General features: G+C 39.1%; 1 protein-coding gene and 2 non-coding genes across 3 annotated transcripts; 2 read left to right on the forward strand and 1 right to left on the reverse strand.

Moving 5' to 3' along the window:
* Positions 1-901: 901 nt before the first annotated feature.
* LOC133289358 (small nucleolar RNA R71) lies at positions 902-1008 on the forward strand. The gene has a single exon (XR_009748485.1). It is a non-coding gene; the product is annotated as a small nucleolar RNA R71 (small nucleolar RNA).
* A 4611-nt stretch (positions 1009-5619) lies between these two features.
* Positions 5620-7665, reverse strand: LOC133289357 (uncharacterized). Its single transcript, XM_061487272.1, has 3 exons — positions 7286-7665; positions 6369-7198; positions 5620-6209 (listed from the first exon to the last, which is right to left on the reverse strand). Exons 1-3 carry the CDS (start codon positions 7663-7665, stop codon positions 5620-5622), a joined length of 1800 nt encoding a protein of 599 aa, XP_061343256.1.
* Positions 7666-7702: 37 nt separating this feature from the next.
* LOC133289359 (small nucleolar RNA R71) lies at positions 7703-7809 on the forward strand. The gene has a single exon (XR_009748486.1). It is a non-coding gene; the product is annotated as a small nucleolar RNA R71 (small nucleolar RNA).
* Positions 7810-16932: the final 9123 nt, after the last annotated feature.

Raw genomic sequence — 16932 nt, forward strand, 5'->3', positions numbered from 1 at the left:
CCACAACCTCTTCTTCATTCTTTTTATTTTCCACCTTCTTTTTCCCTGGTTGAAGTACCAACCCACTTCTTGTCATAATTGCTTTACAGTGCTCCTTAGGATTCACTAGTGTATCACTTGGAAATTTCCCTTGTGGTCTCTCTGATATCTGTCTTGATAATTGACCAATCTGGGTCTCCAAATTTCTGATTGATGCTTCCTGATTTCTGAAAGAAGTTCTGGTCTCCTGCATGAAAGAGTTGTCTCTTCCCTGAATGAAGTAGAACCCTGAATATAATCCTGAGTTGTCTTAGATAACTGAGCAAACGCTTTCTCCCATGCAGCAGGATCACTTGACTGCTCCTTCATATGTGGTGGTGGAGGATGTAATGGTGGATTTAATTGATGGTTGGAACTATAGCTGAATCCTGGGTGTTGATTCTTGTTTTTCCATGGTGGCATATAAACATTCTTTCCCTGATTGTTGTAGTTCCTTTGATTATTCTGATCATACCACACTCCATTCACCTCTGCTTGTTCTGATGATCCCCCATAATCACACTCCTCTGTCACATGGCCCTTGCCACAGATAGCACATACACTCTTTGTTTCCACAGAAGCTACCTTTTGTGAAGAGAGTTGCTTAATAAGGGTATCTAATTGTTGCTGTTGTTGTCTCTGTGTCTGCATCAGTTGATCATTCCTTGCCGACAGAGCATCATACCCATCCAACCTGATAATTCCTGTCCTTCTGTCAGCCACTGGGGCATTATCAAATTCTTGAGATGCTAATGACTCAAAGATATCCAAGGCTTCTTGAGGGGTCTTGGTAGTCAATGATCCACCAGCAGTGGCATGCACCAAGGTTCTAGTGTTAGTGGTCATTCCTTGCAGGAAGATTGCTGCTTGTTGCCATGCCTCAATTCCATGCTGTGGACATTTCCTCAACAAAGTCTTGAATCTCTCCCAAGCCTCATAAATAGATTCTGACTCTTTCTGCTTAAAGCTTGTAATCTCATCCTTCAACTTGGCCCTCTTGGATGCTGAGAAAAACCTTTGCAAGAACTTGGTTTGCAAATCATCCCAAGTTGTTATACTTCCTTGTGGCAATGATTGCAGCCATCTCCTTGCATCATCTGTCAGTGAATGAGTGAATAGTCTCAACAGAATTGCATCTCTTGTGACACCATTTATCTTCACAGTATCACTCAACAATAGGAAGTTCTCTATGTGCAAGTAAGGGTCCTCTGCACTGGTTCCAGCAAACTGATCCTTCTGCACCAAATGTATCAAAGCAGGCTTCATTTCAAAGTTGTTGGGCTCCACTGTTGGGCGCACAACACTCCCAATTGGAGGAATCACTGCAGGAGTCATGTACTCTCCCAGTGTCCTCTGTGGTGGTGGTGGTCTGTGATTCTCTGCCATTATATCTTCCTGATTAACCGTACTTGATTCACCAATTTCTTGCAACTGTCTCCTTTGCCTGGCTACCCTTTTGTGCTTCCTCAATGTCCTTTCTAATTCTGGATCATACAACAACAAATTTGGATCAAGTGTACCTCGCATATACCAGAATCAAAATTGACCAGAAACTTAACATAAACTAAAATACTGAAAATAAAAGGATTCAATCTCAGAATTCTATAGTATCAGTTAGTGTTGAAAAACAAATTCCCCAGCAACGGCGCCAAAAACTTGTTGGACGTTTAGCAAGTGCACTAATCGTACAAGTAATAAAATGATGAGTAAAGATCGTTCCCACGAGGAATTGTGTTCAAACACCAATATACCATAGAAAACTAATTTGAATCAAATAAGAGTTTGTAAAAATCATGAATAATTTGTCACCAGAAAATTGATTGTAAGTAATTTGACACAAAGTAAATATGGATTAGGAATTAATACAAACAACAAGTAGTCAGAAAACAACTTTCCTCCATGATAACCCATATAAAAATTGATCATATGATGAATTCCTTTCCATGTGATGTTAATCAACCTTTTACTTATCATCAAGATGTAATCCCTTACTACCCTGATAGATACATTAATTAGAAACCCCGATCCCTTGGTGATCTCTTTCTTAATACATGCATGAAATGCTAAGGTTTTAAGATTACATCAGAATTCTAGCATCAATCCCTTGAGTACTACAATTCTGATGTTGAGATTATCAAATACAGAAGTCATATAAACATTCCTGTTCTATACTACTTCTTTGATAGAAATAATTAACTCAGAAAATCTCAAATCAACACATGAAAAATACTTCATCATATTAATCAAATCAACATAATATTATCATGGAGTTCCATTGCATTCAGATTACAAAGACTCTACTCAAACATGACTAAGGAATAAATAAGAGAAGAAGAAACAAACTTCATTTCCATGTTGAAAGTCTTCAATCTCCAAACTATTACAAGGAAATCCTAATACAAAAACTAAGAGAATTTAGAGAGAAGTCAGACTAAGTTTAAGAGAGAGAGTTCAGATCCCTCAGATCCAGATATAAGTGTCAAGGCTTTGCCTTATATAGTGTTACAATTAAAAACAGAAAACTGATGTGGGCGCTAAAACGTCCATAAGTGGCCGTTTTAGCGTCCATGCTTTACGTATGCTCAACTGCTTTTAACTGATTTCAACGCTAAAACGTTAAGGAATGACCGTTTTAGCGTCCAAACTTGGTGAATGCTCAACTAACTTTAACTGACTCCAACGCTAAAACTCTTGATTTGGACGTTTTAGCGGTGAAGACCAGAGTCTTTTTCCACTTTAGGGCGCTAAAACGCTTATTGCAGGCCGTTTTAGCGTCCAAGACCAGCAATTTTCCATCTTCTTAGTGCAGCAGCGCGCTAAAACGCTTTGTGTGGGCGTTTTAGCGCTCATCACCAGCAAGTTTTGGCCTCTTCCTGTAGCAGGGCGCTAAAACGCTCAGTGTGAACGTTTTAGCGCTCAACACTTAGGCAATTTTTCTCCTCTTGAGCTCCAGAATCTTCTTCCTTCTCCAGTTGTCTTTCAAGCTTGCTTTTCCTACAAGAATCATACAAATTTCCAATAAAGCTCTTGAACTTGTAATTGAGGACATCTTAGGACATTAACCTAGTTTTTCATCATTTAATCACACAATTTGATCCTAATTCCTGCTAAAAACCATGATGAACTAAGGGTTCATCAAGGGTAAATCATCCCTGCATCTAACAGTTTAACTACCTCTTTCCTTACCACCTTTTTCCTTACCACCTCTTTCATGGTTGGATTGAGTCTCTGATGTGCCTCTGGCAAGTGTGGTTTTTCCATGTTAAAATTGATAAGAATTGAGTCATAAGAGAGCAATTTAAATACATATTTGCTATTTATATTGATTCTTTCTATGTCAATAATATTCACCTTTTGGTTGTGTTTTTACATGAAGTGAAAATTACAAATTATAAAAAGCCTGTTGACGCGATTCCACACGCACGGATGTATCACACTACAAATACCAGAGAATTGGCGCTAGTTGGCGCCAGAATGGCGCAAACTAGCGCCACCATGCCACCTTGCGCCAATTGAAGAGAAGTGGAGCCACCAAAGTGAAGCAGATGGCGCCTCCCAGCACCATGGCGCCACTAGGCGCCCACAAGAAGAATAATGGCGCCATTAGGCGCCCAACAAGAAGAGAAGTGGCGCCCCTAGGCGCCCAAAATGAGAAGGATGATGCCAACTGGCGCCGAGTCACGGGAATTGCAGCATACATTGGGTAGGAAGTTGGCGCAAACGTGCGCCAAACCCGCGCCAACTGGCGCCGGGTTGCGAGAAAATTACACCGTCTTTCTGCGGGGGTATTTTTGGAAGAAGGAAAAAAATAAGTTTATAAATAGGATCCTTGTGCTAGACCTAGAGATATCGGATTCAAACCTAATTCTTTTGAAAGGAGGCCGACGACAGAGCTCAGGAGGATTCTTCCACAGTTCTTCTTCTTCATCTATTTCTCTGTAATTTTATGCTTTTGAATATTGAATTATTTTTAGCCATGATTATGCTTGGCTAGTTTTCTTTTATTGTAGTTAGGGTCACGAGCCCTATGTGAACCCTTGTTACGATGGATTGATTTAGTTTTATTCATTTATATAATTATCTTTGTCTCTACCTTGTGCGTATTTTCTATTTTCTTTATTAGAACTGATCAATCTGATAGTTGGGAATAGTTTGAGGGTTAGAACCCTAGATAGGAATATTGGGGTTTTGATCTTGAAAGGGGGTAGGACAACAATTGGTATGCATGCAAGGAATAGATGTGTATTTAATTGTGGATGCTTAAATTATTGCGTTCATTGCTTAATACCATGAGGAACATTGCAAGGAATTGGGGTTCCAATTGGAGGTTAAAGGGTTAACCTTGCAAGGAATTGAGGGTTAACTAATAAATATTTTTATATAATAATTTATCCGAGTAATTATATGAATAAATATTGTGAATCAATCCAAAGTAAGAAGTGGGGATCATAAGGTGAGTGCGCTCTAGCTACAATATTTTTCTCATATTTTTAAAATCAAATCTCATTGTTATTGTTTTATTCCTCTTAAATAAAAATATAAAAACAAGTCTTTATTTTTATTTCATATTGTTACTCAATTTCAATTCACAATTTTCCAAACAACAAATCGAGTTTTCCAACTTAAAGGGACTGGTTATTGTAGTACTTGGTTTACAATCCCTGTGGAGACGATACTTTACTTACTCATTATATTACTTGTGCGATCGGTATACTTGTCGGAGAGCATCAAGTTTTTTTTTTTATATAAATGAATAAAACTAAATCAATCCATCGTAACAAGGGTTTACATAGGGCTCGTGACCCTAACTACAATAAAAGAAAACTAGCCAAGCATAATCATGGCTAAAAATAATTCAATATTCAAAAGCATAAAATTACAGAGAAATAGATGAAGAAGAAGAACTGTGAAAGAATCCTCCTGAGCTCTGCCGTCGACCTCCTTTCAAAAGAATTAGGTCTGAATCTGATATCTCTAGGTCTAGCACAAGGATCCTATTTATAAACTTATTTTTTTCCTTCTTCCAAAAATACCTCTGCGGAAAGACAGTGTAATTTTCTCGCAACCCGGCGCCAGTTGGCGCGGGTTTGGCGCACGTTTGCGCCAACTTCCTGCCCAATGTATGCTGCAATTCCCGTGACTCGACGCCAGTTGGCGTCATCCTTCTCATTTTGGGCGCCTAGGGGCGCCACTTCTCTTCTTGTTGGGCGCCTAATGGCGCCATTATTCTTCTCGTGGGCGCCTAGTGGCGCTAGGTGCTGGGAGGCGCCATCTGCTTCACTTTGGTGGCTCCACTTCTCTTCAATTGGCGCAAGGTGGCATGGTGGCCCTAGTTTGCGCCTTTATGGCGCCAACTAGCGCCAATTCTCTGGTATTTGTAGTGTGATACATCCGTGCGTGTGGAATCGCGTCAACAGGCTTTTTATAATTTGTAATTTCCACTCCTCTTTTTCCTGTAAAAACACAACCAAAAGGTGAATATTATTGAGATAGAAAGAATCAATATAAATAGCAAATATGTATTTAAATTGCTCTCTTATGACTCAATTCTTATCAATTTTAACATGAAAAAACCACACTTGCCAGAGGCACATCAGTCTCCTATGCGGCTACCTCAGGTTTAATATCATCCTCCATTAGAATTTTATGAGTACAAAAGGAAGGGTTTATACCTTTTAGGTCGGAGAAGGACCATCCTATGGCAGCTTTGTGTTTCTTCAGCACCTTGAGGAGTTTTTCTTCTTCACCGGTTGCCAGTTCATTATTGATGATGACTAGATATGTGTTGTTTTCACCAAGGAAAGCAAAGTTCAAATTTAGAGGTAACTCCTTAAGCTCCACCTTCGGTGCTCCAAGAGGGATGTCATCTATTTTTCTTTCTAGTTCTTCCACTACTGGTTCTTTATCAGCTATTTCAACTTCTTCGTTGATTTTTTCTAACTCGAGTGGGGAACTCTCCTCTTTCATAGTATCATCAATTGCTTCTTGTATTATGTCAATCATAAAATAGTCTCCTCCGTGTGATAGATGTTTCATTGATTCGAAGACATCGATGGGGACTGTTTCTTCGTTCATCCTCAGCATCAGTTTTCCTTGCTCCACATCGATCATTGCTCTTGCGGTGGCTAAGAATGGCCTCCCGAGCAGTAGGGGAGTCTCGGCATCTTCTTCCATATTCAAAATTACAAAATCTGCAGGGAAAATAAATTTGTCAATTTTAACTAAAACATCTCCAATTACCCTATCTAGTCGTCGGGTTGATCTGTCTGCTAACTGGAAAGAAACTATAGTCGGCTTTAGTTCTTTAATTCCAAGAGCTTTGCACATAGATAGCGGCATCAGATTTATACTCGCTCCCAGATCGCATAGTGTTTTTCTTACTTCAATATTTCCTATGGCTATAGGGATACTGAAGCTGCCTGGATCTTTCAGCTTGGGAGGAAGTTTCTTCTGAATGATTGTGCTGCATTCCTCTGTCAGGGCCACTGTTTCGCACTCCTTCAGCTTGCGCTTCTTTGATAGAAGGTCTTTCATGAATTTCGCATAGTTCGACATGCTTTCCAGGGCTTCTGCGAACGGAATGTTTACTTGCAGCTTCTTGAAGATATCCAGAAATTTGGTGTATTGTTGTTTCTGGATTTCTTGCTTCAACCGCTGTGGGTATGGAACTCGTGCATAGGGAGATGGATCTGCCGGTTTTGGTTGCCGGTCCAGAGCTTTCTTTTTCTCCAATTTGAACAGCTTCTTCTCCGGACAGCTCTTTTCCACTTCTTCTGCATCATTTTCTTTCTCCTTTTCAGCTACAGGTTCTTCTTCTTTCTTCTTCTCCACTGTTGGCTTTTCCACAGGTTGGATCACGATCCTACTTCTAGTAACAATTGAATTACATTGAGCATTTGGGTTTGTACCTGTGTTACTTGGGAAGGTGCCATGGGTTCTTTCAGCAAATTGTTTTGATAGCTGACTAATTTGAGTCTCCAAGTTCCAGATTGAAGCTTCTTGATTCCGGAATGATGCTCGTATTTCATCTCTGAAGGCATCTTCATTTTGAATGTAGTCTGATGTGGTCTTGGACAGCTGTGCAAAAGCCTTTTCCCATTCGGAAGTGGTGCCTTGAGGTGGAGGTTGTTGTTGTTGTTGCAATGGCAACAGAAGGTTCAGTTGATGGTTAGGCTTGTAACTAAACCCAGGGTGTTGGTTAGGATTTTTCTACCCTTGATTACAATATTGATTTCTTCCTGGATTGTTCTGGTTCTTTTGATTGTACCAGATGCCATTGACCTCTGCTGGTGACTTTTCAGTTGTTCTCATGTAGTCACAATCCTCTGTCGCATGAGCTTCTGCACAAATACCACATTTAATTTGAGAATTACTAACAGAAGAAACTTGAGAAAGATTAAATTGTTTAGTAAGAGCATCTAATTGTTCTTGTTGTTTATTGTGCATTTGCATCATTTGTTCATTTTGGGCTAAGATTGCATCATAGCCGTCGAGCTTCATGATTCCTGCTACCCTTTGTGCATTTGGGGCATTGTCAAATTCTTGAGAAGCTAAGGATTCTAACAATTCTATCGCTTCCTCTAGAGCTTCTGTTTTCAAGGAGCCTCCTACAGCAGCATTTACCAGTGTTCTTGTGTTGGACGTCATCCCTTGGAAAAAGATTCTTGCTTTCTCACATGCTTCAATTCCATGTTGAGGACACTTCCTGAGTAATCTCTTAAATCGCTCCTAAGCCTCGTACATATATTCTCTTTCTTTTTGTTCAAAAGAGGTGATTTTCGATTTAAGTTTTGCCATCTTTGAAGCTGAGAAAAATCTGGCCAAGAATTTTCTTGTTAAGTCATCCCAACTGGTTATGCTTCCTTCAGGTTGAGACTGCAGCCAAGCTCTTGCATCATCCTTTAGTGAGCATGGAAATAGCCTGAGCAAGATAGCGTCACGAGAAACTCCATTCACTTTCAACGTATCACAGTAAAGTAAGAAATCATCAAGATGACTATAGGGGTTCTTTGCGCTTCCTCCAGCGAACTGTTCTTTTTGAATCAATTGCAGCAGTGCCAGCTTTAGGTCGAAGTTGTTAGCTTCTATGGTCGGTCTAACAATGCTCGCCGTCTGTGGAACTCGGGCTGGAGCCATATAATCTCCCAAGGTCCTTGGAGCGAGTTGATTGTTTTCTGCAATCGGTTCCTCCTTAGGTTCCGTTGAACTTGAGGTTTCTTTTGCTTCTTTCACTTTCTTTGCTATTGCGTCCTTCCTAAGTTTCCTTTCTGTCTTTTCTATCTTAGGATCAAACTGCAAGATTCGTGGGTTAAGAGTACCTCACATAAACTAAGATTGAAAAGATGTGTAGAAAAAATATAAAACGCAAAACAGAAAACACAAATGAAAAATAAAAAATAAAAATAACAAAGAACGCATAAAATTAAAATATGCAGAAAATTGATGCAGAATTTTAATGCAGAAAAAAGAATGTTACTTCTAATGTTGAAGAATTCGATCCCCAACAACGGCGCCAAAAACTTGTTGCGACTCGGCAAGTGCACCGGTCGTAAAGTGATAAAAGTGTACTGAGTACGAGATCGTTCCCACGAGGATCGAAATTTCAAGAACTAGTTCTCTAATCGCGTTTTAGTTGGACAATCAAAAGTTGGATTGGAGAGGATTGTAGTTGAAGAACTTAAAAATTAAAGACAAGTAATGAGATGCAATTAAAGAAATTTCAGAATTAAAAAGTCAATTGAAAAAGATGATGATTGATTAAAAACGTAAAACAAGCGTAGTTAGGGTTACGACTTCTCCCAATATCCTCGTTATGTTATGAATTAAAGAGTCAAGAACTTTTTCTTAATATAATGCCAATCAATTCTTTCTAAGTTAATTAGGGCTCAATTCCTTGTTACCCTAAATCTATGTGATCTTGAAAGAACTCTAGTTCCCCGATTATTCCCCAAGAAAACATGCATTAAGATCAAGAATTACAAGATTGCACAATTTCCCTATGCCTATTCCTAGATCACAAGGATTATGATAAATTTATCCAATCAGGGTTCATGCACCAACATCCCTATTGTCATACAATTCCCCAAAATCATTCTATAAGGAGCAAACTCATAGAAAGCATTGAAAACAGATAAATTTATTCAATTATAAAAAGAAAAGAATTCAAGAACAATTTAATCCATAAACATAAACGATTCAATTGGGTTCCATCTACCCCTAACTACATAAAAATCTAGGCTAGCATGCTGAATTGAAAAACAATAGTAAATAAAAGATAACCCTAAGCCTCCGTTGGCGTGATGTTGACTTGGTTCCTCAGTGTTCCAGCGCTCCGCAACAGGATTCCTCCTTCAGGTCTCTATGTAATTCTCTGGACTTGTGAATTGGTGTTTTGGTCTTGACCCTCAGCTCCTTATTTATAATCATTGGAGTTGTATCCTTCATTCAATCTCCCAATGAATCCGTATCAGATTTGTAATTGATTCCATAGTTGTTTCCTTTTTGCATTTAAAATCTTGTAGATTGGTGACAGATTATTGACTTTGAATCTTGTTATAATCTTTCTTCAAGCTTCCAATGGATCTCTATGAATCAAGGTCGATATGTTTCCGTTTTAATCTCAGATATCACAATCTGTATCCCTTGGAAAATCTTAGTTGAATCTTGGGCTGATGAGTTCGTACAGGGACATTTTAGCGTGCTATTTGTGCGCTAAAATGTTTTCTTAGTGCATTCATGTCTGCCTCTGGGCTTTTTGGCGTGCTAGTGGTGGCCAAAACATCCTCTTCGAAAGGTATCTTGTTGCTTCTGGAGCGTTTTGGCGCTATTGTTGGCCGCCAAAACGCTTTGGTCCATGGAGTTATTGTTGTTTTCTTCATCTTGAGCGTTTAATCGTTATTCTTGGACGCCAAAATGTCCTATTCCCGCTTGTTCATACTTGAAATCTTGCTTCTTTGAGGTTTGAACTCATCTAGTTGTATTACTTTGGTTCCAAAGGGCCATAATAGATGTCAAAAATCTTTTGAATTAAGAAATATAACAACATGTTAGCAAGATATTCAATTATTGTGACTTCACGGTATAAAACCATAGTAAACCATGGTTCCATGCAATTCATGATATATTTCAAGTGTAATTAAGTCTAAAACTATGGTAAACCAAGGGTTTATCAATAATCCCATTTTTAAGGGTCCAAACGCGATCTGGAGTCCAATGACTCCATAAACAGATATTTATTAACATCTTAAGAACTTAGAAACACATTCCTTTACTCAAATGATCCGAGTTTTACTTTTTAACCGATTAAACAAGCTTAAATCATCAAAAACACAAAGAGGTGATCATTGTATACCTAAGCTCCAAAACTCCGAAAATGGCACTAACTTGGAGCCTCCAATGCAGCTCAAAGGTACTAACTCTAAGAAACCACGAAAAAGTACTACAAGGTTGGACCTTTACACTCAAAGGTGGCTCCTTGAAGCTCAAAACGACAAGAACAAGGCTCCACTCAACCAACTCAGAAAAACAACCCCTAGACATCCAAACTCTGAAGCTAAAACTCCGAAAAGAAGTGTTTCCCTCGCTCACAGTGCAAGCTCACACCAAGCTATGGTGTTTAGGTGAAGAAACAAGGTAGAAAGATGAGTTCTTTAGGGATTTCTATGGAGGAAAGCTCAAATCTTGAGAGGAGAAGAAGGTGGCAGCAGCTGGACAACAACTCTCACGTAGGAATTGGCTGAGTATCAGCCTAGGGCATTGTGCCCTTGAGTATATATAGGTGGTTTAACATAACCACACAATATTAGCACTAATAGCTATGCTTAGCATTTTAATCCCAAACTTTAGAATCTGAACCTAATCAATTTTCCAAGATTTATCATAATTTTATTTTATTTTTCACAGCACCTTTCCGGTACGCGCTTTTACATAACCAGTATCAGTTCTGGCACCAATTCTCATTATTTTGACTTGAAACTAGAAATCACAGTCCTACATATTATTCTAGGAATATTCATAGACTTATTATAATTTTTTGGGATACTTCATCGGTACGCATTTATACCGAGGAGCAGAACCGCTATCTGCACTTTTCATCAGAAAAATGGCTTTCAACATTATTAAATACTTACCATAATTATTTAAGCCTTCTCATAATTATTAAGGTCAATTATGGAATTATTTCCTAATTTCTCATAATTAATTAATTAACTTCCTTAATTAATGGTGGGGGTTCTTACAGGCTTCTTGCCCGCCACCCCGACACCACTGCTACCTCCTGAAATAAAGTCCCCAAAGCGGGGTAAGATATACGAATATATCTCAGTAACCCAGAGGCTCTGGAGAATACTCCGCCCAATGGCTCACTTCGATGCATATAAATAATATAACATAACATCTGAAAACGGGATAAAGGAAAGGATTTAGTGTAGTAGGGAAACATAGGGATACAAAATACGACGAAGCTGGAATGGTCAATGCCAAAACCACGCAACTCCCAGCCTATTGGCCTCTGCATATTAGTCTACGGGTTTGAAACCAAGGTGTGTTCCCAGAACATCAACTAAGGTGTGTTCCCAGAACATCAAGCAAGGCACCCTCCATCCATATCCACCCGAGACTTCCTAGTGTGCTCCTATCCGGATCACACACCACGACCTCAGGTCAACTGGAACTCCCTCACGGAGACCTATTCAGTGGAAGTCTGTAACGCCCGAAGGCAAACAATCTACTGGCCAGAGACACAGTACATCCTATGTACCACCACACATGCAATACGCATGAACATGTTATCCCATATCATTTACATACATTTCCTACCATTATCCTCAATGGGCATGGTGGAACACACAAGGGGATCAAACCCCAGTACCAAGGGATTACCTTACTAATTTCCTTCTCGTAGCTCCAATGCAATACTTCCCCGAGCTAGGTACAACAAAAATGCCTACACATAGGACATTCCCAATTTAATTTCCATTCACCAATTACATGCCAATTATCAAGCATAAATGCATGATTCAAAATACTTACCACAACCCTTTTGGTCCGGGACCAAGGGCAACCCACCAAGCTCACGGTTCAGGGTTCAAATCCGCGAAAGACAACCTACAATGACCATATACGTATCATCAAAACACGGTAAATCCACCAAAGTCCAAAAACATCAAAATCCTCCCCTACACCATGGTAGGTTCGGCCTTTATAGTGTTAAAATAAAAAATATTTTTTTGCATTTTCTTTTTATTTTTCTTAAGCATTCTAAGACTACCACAATGTCATTTTAGGTGCCAAATTTCATCCTATATCATCACAACCTCATTTTGTCATTAATTTTACTCTAGGTCCAATTACCAATTCCACAAACCAACCACTTTTTCCTTTGATTTTCAAAGCATCCAACCATCACACAACCCTTCTAATTACCATTTAACAACCCAACATATCAATCGTACAATTTCACAACATCAAATCCTCATTTTTCCTCTCATGGCCGAATTGTACCTAGCCACACACCAAGGATTTTTCAATTCAATTCAATTATTCCACACCTCATACAATCCTATTATTAACTCATACAACAACTCAATTACACAATCCTAAAATCAACCAACATCACAAAGTCATGGTATTTCACCCAATTTTTCCTAAGTTAAAACTCAATTTTCACCAATAAATTTTATGACATACATCACTCCGAAACATCATTCTAAGACATATTTATCTAATACACAATTTCCATTTGAGCTCTCTAACAACACCAATTCATACAAGGGACTCTACGGTTCATAAATTAATCCAATCAGTCCAACCAATAAAATGTGATGAAACTTACTCAATAGCTTGGCCTAGGACTCCTGGACAACATACTAAACCATTGGAGAACCAAACAACTCCAGGAGTGCAAATCTAAACACCATGGCCGCGGGTTTGGTTGGGATTTTCTCAAAATCTAAGGAGTTTCATGGCTCAAGGCTACCACCATTGTGTTTGGGAGATGATTTCCAACAAGTTTCAAGAAAAACTTTCCTTGATTTGGTTGTGTTTTGAGTGAGTTAAGAAGGAGAGAAGTTTTGAAGAAAAACTTGCACAATAATGGGGAAGGGTCACGGGTTTGGAGAGAGGAAGAGAGTGGGAGGAAAAGAGTGAATAGGACAATGCACATGTGGCATGTCATACTTAAGTGGGGTGGGTCCCACCGCCACCTCACGCGATTCAAATTAATTCGAAACTCTCGCCTAATCCACTAAACGTCCATAATTTCATAACCTATTTAGAAACTCTAATTTTTAACATTAACCATTGTCCTTTAATTACCCTTGATCAGATGAATCCGGTGTTTTCCGGTCGTTCGGAGGAATTATAGTTTTAAGTTGTTACGCGCGATGTAGGCACGCTTCCCCAAACTTACTAATTTTCGTCAATTTTCATCAAAAATCATATTTTCTAGTCATAATACCATTTATAACTTATATTCAAACCTAGAGCTCAAAATTCAATCGACACGCTTTACGGTGGAACTGTACCGCGGTATTTTTACCCGGTAAAAACACTATTCACCGAAATTTCTGAAACTTGCCTAACCACTCAATTTTTCATTCTGAATCCATTTCCATGATTTTTTTATCATTTGAGACCTCCTACTCAATTTTACCTTCCTAGGGTTGCGTGTTTGGCTAATTACCGTTTTACCCTTCCTTTGTATTTTGACCTAATTTTCAGAATTTTCACTAATCCTTCCCTTTAATCCAATATTAATATATTAATATATATTTTGTAATTGCGAGGTGTTATATTCACCCCCCGTTTTTGAAAATTTGTCCGCAAAATTAAATCATACATGTCCGCTAACTCAGGATACAACCGGAGAATCTCATCCTCCCGTTTCCAAGTAGCCTCCTCAGGTGTACGTCTTTCCCATTGAATCTTTAGCATTGTAATATTTTTACTTCTTAGCCTCTTCTCACTGCGGTCAAGGATATCAATAGGACAAACAGGAGTCTTCAAATTCTCCCAAATCTCAATATCATCTGGTATCACCACATGTGATTCATTCGAAATATAACGTCGTAGCTGCGATACATGGAAAACGTCGTGCAGATTCGACAACTGTGGGGGCAAGGCAAGCTGATAGGCCACTAATCCCACTCTTTTCATTATCTGATACGGCCCAATAAACCGAGGACTCAGCTTCCTTGCGCCCAATGCACGGCCAACACCCGTAACTGGAGATAACCGCACAAATACATTATCACCTTCTTCAAATTCCAGCGGTCTGTGTCTATTATCATAGTAACTTTTCTGTCAATTTTGTGCTTGTTTAAGTTTAACTTTTCTGTCAATTCGGCCCAAATCTCTCTTTATCACCTACCTCAGTCGAACAAGTAGGAGTGCGACATCTCCGTCCGTACAATTCCTCATACGGTGCCATGCCCAGACTGGAATGAAAACTGTTATTATAAGAAAATTCCATCAATGATAAGTACATGTCCCAAGCATTACCCTGCTCCAGTGTGCAAGCTCTCAGCATATCCTCAAGTGTCTGTATGGTCCTCTCAGTCTGACCATCAGTCTGCAGGTGATACGCAGTGCTCAGCCTGAGCTGAGTGCCAAAAGCCTGCTACAAGGCTCCCCAAAAGCGAGAAGTAAATTTCAGGTCCCGATCACTGACAATACTAACCGGTATCCCGTGGAGCCTTATAATCTCCTTTACATATAACTTAGCTAATTTCTCCGTAGAGAAATCCACTCGCACTAGCAGAAAATATGCAGGCTTCGTAAGCCTGTCCACTATAACCCAAATTGAATCATAACCAGCTTGAATCCGAGGCAAACCAACAACGAAATCCATAGAGATGCTCTCTTATTTCCACTCTGGTATATCCAATGGCAGAAGTAAACCAGCAGGTTTTTGATGTTCTATTTTTACTTTCTGACAAATTAAGCACCTCGATACATACTCAGCAACATCCTTCTTCATCCCAGGCCACCAAAATTTATCTTTTAAATCTTGATACATTTTTGTGGCACCTGGGTGGATAGCATACTTGTTAGTATATGGATGTCCTAGAGACAATCTTTTGATTAGATTAGGACATATGTGGACCTTTTTATATTGTCGCAAATAAATAATAAGCACTCATTATCCTGTTTCATATTTTGTCTCAATATTATTGTTAATATATTATATGAGTAACTGGATAAATGTAAGAACTCGTACCGTTAGTTAAGGTAATTAATTAATTAAATGTGATCATTAGGAAATAATTCCATAATTGACCCTAATAATTATTATGAGGCTTTAATAATTATAGTAAGTGAGTAAGAATGCTGAAAGTCGCTTTTCGGACGAAAAGTGCAGATACCGGTTCTGCTACTCGGTATAAATGCGTACCGATGAAGTATCTCAGAAAATTATAATAAGTGCATGATAATGAGAACTGGTACTGGCTATGGAAAAGCGCGTACCGGAAAGGTGCTCCGAAAAATATAATAAAAATATTATAAATCTTGTAAAATTGAGTAGGTTCAGAATTCCGAGTTTGAGATTAAAATGCTAAGCGTAGCTATTATTGCTAATATTGTGCGTCTATGAATTAAGTGGCTATATATACATAAGTTGGGCACAAAACCCTAGACACCTTATGACTCCTACGTGAATGGAGGCTGACCATTTGCTCTAAACACTGTTCCATTGCCTTGGTGCTTCTTTTGTGTGAGTTTGAAGCCATTCCTTCTACTTTCTTCATCTAAACACCTTGTTGAGTGTGGTTGAGACTTGGGTGAGTGAAAAGCTTTGTATTCTGAGCTTGGGTGACTGTTTGAGTCTGTTTTGAGGGGCTGAGTTGGTGTATCCTTTGGTGTTAGCCTTTGTTCTTGCCATTGGAGGCTTCAAGAAGCCATTTTTGGTGAGGAAGAAGCTTGGTGTTATGCCATTTTCGTACACTTCAAAGTCAGAACCCTTGGGAGTTTCAAGTGAGCACCAAGAGCCTTTCTTTTCTGAGGTTGAAGCTTGGGTAAGTGTTACCAACCTAAGATCATGAGTTTTAATGGTTAAAAGAGGTGTCTTGGCATGTGTAATGAGTTAAACAAGTAACCAACTTTGATATGAACTTAAAAGAGGTTAAACATGCATGCTTGGACGTTGGAATGGGTTAAAAACCCAACCTTTGGAAGGATATCTCGCGAAATGCAGAACTGCATTCTGTCGCGAAATTCCGGATATGCATATCCGGATATTGGGGATCTGGATATTGGCAAAGAGATATCCGGATATGCCCCCGACAAATATCTGAATATTCTGGGTTTCGAAGAACAGTGAAGGCACTGTTCATACAGATTGCTATTGTGGGTTTGTGGACCGATGATTGGCTAGTTTGGACTTCTGTAATAATTGAACTAAGTCAGAATCAAGTGATTAAGGGCTTGAGGCTTTGTGAGGAGCCTAAAGACGTAAAACGTAAAAGAGAAGCGTTGTCTTTATGTTTATGCTTATGAGCTATGTGTATTGATATGTTTGCTGGTCCAAATTCGATTGTGATTCTGCTGTGTTTGAACTTTGAGCATTGGTTGGACTCTTGGCGTGGATAGCTAGCTTGCAAGGTAAGCTTTCGTGTCCTTAGTTTTGCCATTGTTAGTTCCACCATGTCCCATGGGGGGATGGTTAATATGAATGATGTGTTTACATGCTTTTATACTTTGAAATGCTGTTGAGTTGTTATATGCAATGTTCCTTTATGATATGCATGTGGTGTTCCACCTATACGGTAAGCCTGAGTATGTGATGCATACAAGATGGTGAGGCTGTGGGTGAGATGCAAGCGATGTTCCTTGTACTACTGTAGGTAATAGACGTATTCCTACATTTCTCTGGCCAGTAGAATAGTGATAACGCACATGGCATGAATATCTGTTGAA

This window comes from Gastrolobium bilobum, unplaced genomic scaffold, assembly GCF_033153095.1.
Source record: "Gastrolobium bilobum isolate Gb01-03AN ecotype WA unplaced genomic scaffold, APGP_CSIRO_Gbil_v1 utg29960, whole genome shotgun sequence".
Taxonomy (NCBI): domain Eukaryota; kingdom Viridiplantae; phylum Streptophyta; class Magnoliopsida; order Fabales; family Fabaceae; genus Gastrolobium; species Gastrolobium bilobum.

What these genes read in the sequence shown, in the direction of transcription:
- LOC133289357 (XM_061487272.1), bottom strand. Translation starts at nt 7,665, where the DNA reads ATGACGTCCAACACAAGAACACTGGTAAATGCTGCTGTAGGAGGCTCC. An exon ending in GCAGAGGTCAATGGCATCTG is followed by an intron (nt 7,199 to 7,285) that starts GTACAATCAAAA and finishes CCCTGGGTTTAG; the next exon opens with TTACAAGCCTAACCATCAAC. An exon ending in ACTATGCGATCTGGGAGCGA is followed by an intron (nt 6,210 to 6,368) that starts GTATAAATCTGA and finishes TTTTCCCTGCAG; the next exon opens with ATTTTGTAATTTTGAATATG.